Source organism: Oncorhynchus kisutch, linkage group LG19 (assembly GCF_002021735.2).
Source record: "Oncorhynchus kisutch isolate 150728-3 linkage group LG19, Okis_V2, whole genome shotgun sequence".
Classification (NCBI taxonomy): Eukaryota; Metazoa; Chordata; class Actinopteri; order Salmoniformes; family Salmonidae; genus Oncorhynchus; species Oncorhynchus kisutch.
In genome coordinates, this window is record NC_034192.2 from 24,807,476 (window position 1) to 24,818,410 (window position 10,935).

Genomic DNA, 10,935 nt, shown 5'->3' on the forward strand with positions numbered 1-10,935 from the left:
TCAACAAATACTCACCATTGTGTTGACAGAGAGGTCTATCATTCTGTTCTGGTGACAGCATTGTGCTTCTAGACTCCTTGGCCGAAGGGAAAAGCTTTCGCACAAACTATATGAGGGCAGACAAATCCTTCTCTACAAGTCTGATACACAAATGCCTTGAGCATGGGTAGAGTATCCAAGTGTAATCAAGGGGACACCAATGTACTGGAGCAATATTGTACTATTTATCCAATTTAGTTTTTAAAATTAAAGCAAGTCAATGGCATTAGACATCTTTAGAAGAAGAAAAATCTGTTTATCCTTAACCTGCCATGAGTTTTTCTAGGATTGTATGGAATACTCACCATAACCTGCTCTTCGGTAGCAATTCTTACTGGGCACATAGGACTATGCTCCTCACTTTTAGCTGCAAGGGTGAGGACATGCCCTTTTAGACAACCAATGTAAAACTCCCATTATAATAAAATCCCAAATTCATACAGTATCATACTTACTCAAAATTATGGTGGGCGACATGACAGGTGTATTGAGAGAACTGGTCCAGGACATATCAGGGTCTAACTGTGCACCAAGACTTTCAGATATACGTTTGGCAGAGTGTGCCTGCTGAAATAAAAAGATCTTAATAAAAAAAAAGTGTATTGGAACTTTTAAAACGTTTGGTTTTAAAAAGATTTCCCCAAGAACAGCTGCACCTACCGTAGAGTGTTTCGGTGTGTCAAGCAGCCCTGTAAAAAGAAAGTTGTGCAAATTTTAAATCAAAAACAATAAATACCAATATAATAAATATCAACATCGATCAACACTGAAAAGTCACCAGTCAGCTTACCAAAACTGTCTCCATGCAGCCTTGTTCTATAGGATTTACTGGGGGTCCCGCTGAAAATAGAACCACTGATGTCAACCATCACAAGAGCAGGTGTTCTGACATCACATTCTGAGCAGGTGGTCAGAATATCAGGATCCAGGCATTAGCAAAGCAAGGTATACTTTTAGATGAGCACATTTGTGAAAAGCCAACGTATCAGCACAAAAGAGACAGACATTCTCACCCGTCTATTGATTTTCCAAATAAGCATGGGCTTGTGTCCATTTTTTCAGTTGCAGAGGTTCCTGAGCAGCAAAATACCAGTGCACACATTCCGCAGCCACGTAATCAGGGATAACATAGAAAATCAGGAAAAAGGAGATAGGCCAACTGGTTAGAGGTAGGTCTAGCACTCGTTCACCAAAGAAGGGTTCTCAGTTTAAGAACTTATGACAGAGCAGGAATTTGTACAACTGTTCTTGACGCTCTGTCCACATGTTAAAGATCCTCACTTGCGATACGGTTTTGGAAACTTTTGGAACTTCACTTTCATTTATTTTCATGAAAGAAATTGTAAAATTACGACACCTTTTTAACAAGATTCCCACAAAGGAATATTTCCATGTTAAAGCTTTACGGAAGAGAGGCGCCCATCAGTTCCAATTAGCTACAGTTGAAGTCAGAAGTTTACATACACTTAGGTTGGAGTCAATAAAACTAGTCTTTCAACCACTCCACAAATTTCTTGTTAACAAACTAGAGTTTTGGCAACTCGGTTAGGACATCTACTTTGTGCAAGACAAGTAATTTTTCCAACAATTGTTTAGACAGATTATTTTACCGTATCACAATTCCAGTGGGTCAGACGTTTACATACATTGACTGTGCCTTTAAACAGCTTGGAAAATTCCAGAAAATGTCATGGCTTTAGAAGCCTTTGATTTGAGTCAATTGGAAGTATACCTGTGGCTGTATTTCAAAGCCAACTTTCAAACTCAGTGTCTCTTTGCTTGACATCATAGAATATTCCAAAAATAAATCAGCCAAGACCTCAGGGGAAAACATTTTTTGTAGACCTCCACAAGTCTGGCTCATCCTTGGTACCTTCAGGCGTTTGGAAATTGCTCCCACGTTCATCTGTACAAACAATAGTAAGCATGTATAAACAGCATGGGACCACACAGCCATCATACCGCTCAGGAAGGAGACGTGTTCTGTCTCCTAGAGATGAACGTACTTTGGTGCAAAAAGTGCAAATCAATCCCAGAACGACAGCAAAGGACCTGATGAAGATGCTGGAGGAAACAGGTGAAAAAGTATCTATATCCACAGTCAAACGAGTCCTATATCGACATAACCTGAAAGGCCGCTCAGCAAGGAAGAAGCTACTGCTCCAAAACCACCATAGAAAAGCCAGACTACGGTTTGCAACTGCACATGGGGACAAAGATCGTACATTCTGGAGAAATATCCTCTAGTCTGATGAAACAAAAATAGAACTGTTTGGCCATAATGACCATCGTTATGTTTGGAGGAAAAAGGGGGAAGCTTGCAAGCCGAAGAACACCATCCCAACCGTGAAGCACGGGGGTGGCAGCATCATGTTGTGGGGGTGCTTGGCTGCAGGAGGGACTGGTGCACTTCACAAAATAGATGGCATCATGAGGCAGGAAATTATGTGGATATATTGACGTAACATCTCAAGACATCAGTCAGGAAGTTAAAGCTTGGTCGCAAATGGGTCTTCCAAATGGACAATGACCCCAAGCATACTTCCAACGTTGTGGCATAATGGCTTAAGGACAACAAAGTCAAGGTATTGGAGTGGCCATCACAAAGCTCTGACCTCAATCCTATAGAACATTTGTGCGTGTGTGAGCAAGGAGGCCTACAAACCTGACTCAGTTACACCAGCTGTCAGGAGGAATGGGCCAAAATTCACCCAACATATTGTGGGAAGCTTGTGGAAGGCTACCCGAAACATTTGACCCAAGTTAAACAATTTAAAGGCAATGCTACCAAATACTAATTAAGTGTATGTAAACTTCAGCCACTGGGAATGTGATGAAAGAGATAAAAGCTGAAAGAAATCACTCTATTATCTATTACATTCTTAAAATAAAGTGGTGATCCTAACTGACCTAAGGACAGGGAATTTTTACTACGATTAAATGTCAGGAATTGTGAAAAACTGAGTTTAAATGTATATGTAAACTTCCGACTTCAACTATGTAAACTGAGATCATGTGACACTAAAATAAAGTCCACCTGTGTGCAATCTAAATAATTGTGACTTCTGGAGGTAATTGGTTGCACCAGATCATATTTAGGGGCTTCATAGCAAAAGGGTGATTACATATGCATGCATCACTTTTCCATTTTTTAAATAAGTTATTTTAATTTCACTTCACCAATGTTTTCTGTGTGACCAACATAAAGATGTAAGTTGCATCTCAATAGATTTATTGCTTCATTAAATCAAGACAACAGTTTTCAGCTGTGCTAACAATTGCAAAAGGGTTTTCTAATGATCAATTAGCCTTTTAAAATGATCAACTTGGATTAGCTAACACAACGTGCCATTGGAAGTGAGTGATGGTTGCTGATAATGGGCCTCTGTACACCTATTTAGATATTTCAAAAAAAATTAAACATTTAAAAAAGGTGTTTCTAGCTACAATAGTCATTTACAATTTTAACAATGTCTACACTGTATTTATGATCAATGTTATTTTAAAATTGACAATTGTTATGCTTTTCTTTCAAATTAAAAAACAAGGACATTTCTAAGTGATCCCAAACTTTTGAACAGTAGTGTAGGTCCTTGGATGTGAAAGGAGTAGGCTTGCCAACAATCCTTAACAGTACATTTTGGGCTAGGGTAAGTCAATGATGAAATTTAGAATAGTTTATTTTAACAGTGCAAACAAATATTTCTCTACCTTGATCAGGAAAAAACACTGCATCTTCTATCAATGTCTCAGGAGACTGTGGTCTTCTCTGCCTGAAAATCTTCGGGGTAGAGAACATATCACCATCAAGGGGACATTTCCCCAATGGTGTTTTGAAACTGCCATCTTGTCCACAAGATATTGCAGTACTGGGATTATCTTTCTCTGTATCACCCCAATATTGGAATATTCTCTCACTGGAAGCTTTAGCAGTGAGCTCTTCAAACCAGTTTGGGTTCAGAGGTCCCAACTCTTCATTGAGAGGATATGGAATAGAGAAGAGTCAGTATAAATTATATGACAATATCATTGCTAGCAGGTACATTAATATGATTATAATGAGAAAATTAGATGCAAAGTTAAAAACATGACTTGCTACCTTCCCATATTTGATCCTTGAAAGCATCAAACATGTTTCTCCTTATGTCCATGTCTTAGGTCATCTGTGGTATGCCTGAAACGAGTTGATTATTAAAGTTTACTTAGCTAGATAAGCAAATAGCTAGTCTATATGCAGCATTCACAACTGGCAAACCTACAGTGCAGTTGCAAACTATTCAGACCCTTTGTTATTTTACAGCCTTATTCTAAACTTTAATCAATTAAAATGTTTCAGCAATCTAAACACACTACCCCATAATGCCAAAGCGAAAGTTTAGACATGAATAAAAACGAAGACCTTATTTACATACAGTACCAGTCAAAGGTTGACACACCTACTCATTCAAGGTATTTATTTTATTTAACATTTGACACTTTGTAGAATAATAGTGAAAACATCAACCATTAACTAACATATGGAATCATGTAATAACCAAAAGTGTTAAACACATCAAAATATTTTATTTTTGAGATTCTTCAAAGTAGCCACCCTTTGCCTTGATTACAGACTTGCACTCTTGGCATTCTCTCAAACAGCTTCATGAGGTAGTCACCTGGAATGCATCTCAATTAACAGGTGTGCCTTGATAAAATTACATTTGTGGAATTTGTTTCCGTCTTAATGCATTTGAACCAATCAGATGTGTTGTAACAAGGTAGAGGTGGAATACAGAAGATGGTCTTTTACCAAATAGGGCTAAGGCCATATTATGGCAAGAACAGCTCAAATAAGCAAAGAGAAACGACAGCATCATTACTTGAAGATATTATGGTCAGTCAAGGCAGAACATTAAGAACTTTGAAATTTTCTTCAAGTGCAGTCGCAAAAACCATCAAGCGCTATGATCAAACTGGCTCTCATGAAGACCGCCACAGGACAGGAAGACCCAGAGTTACCTCTGCTATAGAGGATATGTTCAATAGTTACCAGCCTCAGAAATTGCAGCCTAAATAAATGCTTCAGAGCTCAAGTAACAGACATCTCAACATCAACTGTTCAGAGGAGAACAGGCCTTCGCGGTAAAATGTATTCAAATAAACCACTACTAAAGGACAGCAATAAGAGACTTGCTAGGGTCAAGAAACACAAGTAATTAACATTAGACTGGTGGAAATATGTGCTTTGGTCTGTTGAGTCCAAATTTGAGATTTTTGGTTCCAACCGCCGTGCCTGTGACGCAGGGTAGGTGAACGGATGATCTCCGCATGTGTGGTTCCCACTGCATGGAGGTGGTGGTGCTTTGCTGGTGACATTGTCAGTGATTTATTTTAAATTGAAGGGAAACTTAACCAGCATGGCTACCATAGCATTCTGCAGCAATATGTAATCCCATCTGGTTTGCACTTAGCGGGACTATCATTTGACTCCAGGCTGTGTAAGGGCTACACTTGACCAAGAAGGAGAGTGATGGAGTGCTGCATGAGATGACCTGTTCTCCACAATCACCCGACCTCAACCCAATTGAGATGGTTTGGGATGAGTTGGACCGCAGAGTTTAGGAAAAGCAGCCAACAGATGCTCAGTATATGTGGAAACTCCTTCAAGACCGTTGGAAAAGCATTCCAGGTGAAGCTGGTTGAGAGAATGCCAAGAGTGTGCAAAGCTGTCATCAAGGCAAAGGGTGGCTACTTTGAAGAATCTCAAATATAAAATATATTTTGATTTGTTTAACACTTTCTTGGTTACAACATGATTCCATATGTGTTTTTGATTGGTACTGAACCCTGACCCTGAATACTGACCGCGGTATACCCTCTAAATTGACCGCAGTTGCATCTTGTTTCCATTGATCATCCTTGAGATGGTAAATTCAATTGATTGTACATGATTTGGAAAAGCACACAGCTGTCTAGATAAGGGCCAACAGTTGACAGTGTATTTCAGAGCAAAAACCAAGCCATGAGGTCGAAGGAATTGTCTATAGAGTTCTGAGACAGGATTGTGTCGAGGCACAGATCTGGGGAAGGGTATCAAAAAACGTCTGCAGCATTGAAGGTCCCCAAGAACACATTGACCTCCATCATTCTTAAAATAGAAGAAGTTTGTAACCACCAAGACTCTTCTCACAGCTGGCCGCCCGGCCAAACTGAGCAATCGGGGGAGAAGGGCCTTGGTTAGAGAGGTGAAGTACAGAGGTCTTAATGAAAACCTGCTCCAGAGCGCTCAGGACCTCAGACTGGGGCAAAGGTTCATTTTCCAACAGGACAACGACCCTAAGCACACAGCCAAGACAATGCAGAAGTGGCTTCAGGACAAGTCTCAATGTCCTTGGGTGGCCCAGCCAGAGCCCAGACTTGAACCCGTTCTAACATCTCTGGAGAGACCTGAAAATAGCTGAGCAGCGACACTCCCCATCCAATCTGACAGATGATATGCAGAGCGGAATGGTAGAAACTCCCAAAATTCAGGTGTGCCAAGGTTGTAGTGTCATACCCAAGAAGAATCAAGGCTGTAATCGCTGCCAGAAGGTGCTTCAACAAAGTACTGAGTAAAGCGTCTGAATACTTGTGTAGATGTGATCGGGGGGGGGGGGGGCAGACTATTTAATCCATTTTAGAATAAGGCTGTAACGTAAAATGTGGAATAAGTCAAGGGTTCTGAATACTTTCTGAATACACTCTGTGGCAAGCCATCTGTTAGCTCAGCCTGTTCTTATAGACGAGACGTGACATAGTGAATGTAAATCCGGGACACTCAAATTAGTTTGATATGTAACCATACCAAATATAACCATACCAAATGTAACATAAGACAAATGGTTACTGGGTGGTTGGTCGGGGTGGGTAGGTGGGCATATAACAGTAATGTCTTGCAAGTTAGAATCTCACAGACAACTTTAGCATTTTTTTAGCTACCTTTAAGATACTTTGCAACTACTTAGCATGTTAGCTAACCCTTATCTCTAGCTAACATCAGTCTACCATAGCCACCTAGCTAGAATTTGTGACATATGTTTTGCAAATGTAAAACATATTGTACATTTTGCAAATTTGGAACATAATATGAATTGTGATAAACATTCACAAAATAATACATACCATTTGAAATGTAACAGTTGATTTAGTATGATGTCCCGGATTTACGTACAGAATCATATGAAATGCTGAGACCAGATTGGTTTGCTAGCTACCTCGCTGCATGATGTTTACAAGGCAAGCTAGGCATTAGGTAACTGATAGATACTTTGAGAAATGCTAATATTACAACATTCGGGTCTTTACGTGTCAAAAAATACATCAAATAACACTATTTGACTCGTCATATAAGCTTGTTGACTAATCAGGCCCTGAATACGTCACATAATTTAACACATTCATAAATGTTTTGCATAGTTGTTATACATTCATTACACCATCACTCGTATTTAAATTGTCACAATGATACGAATGCTATGATGCTGGTAAAGTTGTCTCTTGCACCTGCGGCAAGAATGCAGACACACTTTCTAAACTCTGGACAGTGCTGGTCATTAAAAAAAGCTAGCTAGCTGATGGATGCAAACAATGTTCTTCCTCAAAAACATAGCAAAACCAGTCTGTTTCAGTAGCTATAGTTATCTAGCTGGGTGTCATCTAAAATACTCCTAATTTATAAGACAGTTCTTATTTGATTAATGGTGGTCCGACCCACCTATGTGAAGCTAGCCACAATAGTGGAATTTGCAGTTCACTTCTAAATAAGTCTCATTAAAAGTGATACAATTGAATACAAATAGTGGTATCATGCCATAATGGAAAAGATCGTGCTAAACGAGGTTGGAATGTTATATAAATTAAAACAAGACAATTTGTTAATTTGACAATCTGTTGAAATCACACTAGGATGTACTAGACTTTCAAATTCCATTGAGGGCATACTTATTTAACTGTACAGCCTTACCTATGGATTGTGGGTCAATGACATGGGTTATCAGTCTATTCAGTGACAACCAGAGAACATTAACGTTGTAGTTTTTATTGCGGGACTCTGAAACCACTGAATTGAGCCACATTTATTGTACCAGTCAACCTACTATGTGTATTGAACACTATTCCAGAGGAAAAACTATTCAATCTGGATGTTTTGGAATCTGATTACTCTGAGGGGGTAAGGCGGTACAGTGCAATATTAATGTCAATACTCTGACTGGGGAGGTAATTTCCCACAGTCACAGTCCTGCATTTTTTGTTGTACATTTTACTTTTTATTTTATTTAACCTTTAATTTAATAAGAGCTATGATGCCAATATTTGCGTCAACTCTTCAGTTGTGTTCTGTGGGTGTCACCGAAGACTGATAACCCATTTCATTGCTCCACATTCCAACCTTGTTTAATATTGTTTTGTCTAAATTAGGCATGATTCCACCAATTGTAACCTTCTGCGTCACTTTCAAAAAGGGACTTATTTTGAAGGTGAAAAGCACATTCCACTATTGTGGCTAACAACACAATAACCCGGTCTGGTCAAGCCTCACTAGCCAAATTCAGCTAGCTGGCTGTTTATAACGTTAGCTTTGGGCAACAAGGTTAAGTAGCTGGCTAGCTAGTTATTTTCATGAACTGAAGTTCGATTTTAATAGAACAACAAGTGACTACCTAGCTAACACTTACTCACATGGATTCCTAAATCATTGCTAAGAAAATGTATAATGACTGCAGTTTCTACTGGTCATTGTTTTCAAGCTGGTTGCATTGGTGCAAGCTAGGTACCAAGCTAAAGCTAGCTACCCCAGAAGTTGCTAATAACATCATTATCAAATATACTTGCAAACATTGATCATGTTCGTTGGATCCTTATCTTATTTAAAAATGCTCACACAGACGTTATCCCATTCGGTCGAACAAATAATTACTTCTTACCAACACGGTATGGTAAACACATCGTTCGTGGATGGTGTACTTGTTTACAGGCGTATTTTTGTACAGCTTTGACAGTGGTGGCGCTTGGCCTGCACGTGCAAATTCAGTACACACAGCCTTCTATAATAGAATTGTGTTATTTGACGTGTCAAATTAAAAGCTTATTTGACGAGTCAAATAGTGTTTTGACGTGCATATATTTTTTGACGTGTATATTGTTTGACACGCAAATACCCAAACGGCGTTCCATAGCCGGAAGCCATTTGTTAAATAAAAATGTAATTTCAACTTACTCTGCCAATTGTCCGTAAGGTTGGTCCTTATGATGGGGCGAAGTTGAGAAAAAGCATATAATAGAACATTAATTAAACTTTCCAAACATGGGTCAGTTGTAGACCCACTTCCTCTCCGCATACCTCATGTCAAAATAAGTCCTGCAAATGCGCCATAAACGGCACAAAAAAGCAAGACATTGTGGAGGACTTTGACTTGATGTAAGCAGTAAGGAACTGACCTCCCGGAGGAACTGCAAGACCCACGGTATATGTTCCATATTCTCCCTGCATAATGATCAACTATATACACAATCCACATAGTAAATTGAAATTGAACTGTATTTCACTGCTGGCTTCCGGCAGACTTTTCAGGGGGTCAAACAACTAGTTCGTAAGTTAAATACTAGCGTTGCTAAAACGCACCTAGCTTAGTAGCTAACTAATAAAGTTGTCACAAGGAGTTGTTACCACTAACTGTTAGTCCATATTTAGCTAGAGAGCTAACGTTAGTCAACTGAAAAGTTAACGATATGAAGATTTAACTAGCTTGGTAACGTTACATAAAGACATCTAAAGATAACTAGCAAGATAGCTAACAACAGATAACGAGTTACCACTGTTAGTCCATACTTAGCTAGAGAGAGCTAACGTTAGTAAGCTGAAAAGTTAACGATATGAAGATTATGTAACGTTACCAAAGACATCTAACGTTAACTAGCTAGATAGCTAACAACAAACCAACACTGATTCAAAATGGGCAATGGGCGGTCCGCAAACATACGTTTAAGGTGCATGCCGACATCTACTCTGCTGGAGTGTGTGGGTCAATTACGATTTACAACATTAGCGCCACATTTCTAAATCCTCCTACCTAACTCAGTACTTCTGAGAAAATAAAAAAGAGCCCTACTCTTCAAATAGGCCCATCTTCAAAATCTCGTCCAACCTCAGTGACCCTACACTTCAATCTTTCAGTCACTTCAAAATACTTACAACACATTAACAAACATGTTTTATAACTAAACCAAGATAGACCACAGCCTGTCGTTTCCAATGGTAACAAATGAGTCCTTGTGGGCAGAATAATCAAGGAGGTGGGCAAAGGCAAGCACGAACGGGCCAATAAGATCTCGCTAGTTAGTGCTTGGATTTTATTGGCCCGTTCTAGCAGACATCTGCATATTTCCGTTAGGGAACACCTAGTCTGTGAAATACGCATGTTCAATAGTTCAATTCGCCTTTGCACTCCTAAATAACGCATTTAAAATAAAAAATATATATACTTTGGCATAAGCTAAAGTCTACAAAACTTCGTCAACTATGTTCATAACATATTCTAGTTTTGTGAACAGAAAACTATTGATATCCAATGTTTAATCTATGACATTTGCAGAATGTAGGCCAAAATCCGTCTTCTCCAACTGCTGGCCACTGGGCCTCCTTTCACTACCATATTTGGTGGAAACACCAAGCGGATGCTACATATTTATACATCCAGTGAAATATCTGTCTCGTTGTTCTATCTGTGCCATTCACATGCTTGCCAACCAGAACTAATGATGAGCTTTTGTACAATGTCCTAGGCGCAATCTAGCAAATGCCACCTCTTCCTTCCTAATCTGACCTTTGAATTTTGGTCCACCGACCTTTCTTGGAGGGCATATAAATGCCGGCCCTTG

General features: G+C 39.3%; 1 protein-coding gene across 12 annotated transcripts in view; it reads right to left on the minus strand.

The window, feature by feature from the left end:
• Window positions 1–10,335, minus strand: part of brca2 (BRCA2 DNA repair associated) — a 36,829-nt gene extending 26,494 nt beyond the window's left edge. For 3 of the 12 annotated variants that reach the window (XM_031797129.1, XM_031797127.1, XM_020452306.2), the window contains exons 1-10: window positions 9,496–10,001; window positions 9,275–9,300; window positions 4,139–4,213; window positions 3,751–4,011; window positions 1,053–1,113; window positions 830–879; window positions 700–728; window positions 495–606; window positions 345–406; window positions 16–106 (exon numbers count right to left, since the gene is read on the minus strand). In XM_031797129.1, the coding sequence (XP_031652989.1) occupies window positions 16–106; window positions 345–406; window positions 495–606; window positions 700–728; window positions 830–879; window positions 1,053–1,113; window positions 3,751–4,011; window positions 4,139–4,190 (718 nt within the window). In that variant the 5' untranslated portion in view covers window positions 4,191–4,213; window positions 9,275–9,300; window positions 9,496–10,001. Of the gene's footprint in view, window positions 1–15; window positions 107–344; window positions 407–494; window positions 607–699; window positions 729–829; window positions 880–1,052; window positions 1,114–3,750; window positions 4,012–4,138; window positions 4,214–8,981; window positions 9,068–9,274; window positions 9,301–9,495; window positions 10,003–10,037; window positions 10,224–10,249 lie in introns of those variants that run through there. The other 9 variants (XM_031797128.1, XM_031797124.1, XM_031797125.1 and 6 more) reach the window with 8 other exon arrangements.
• Window positions 10,336–10,935: the final 600 nt, after the last annotated feature.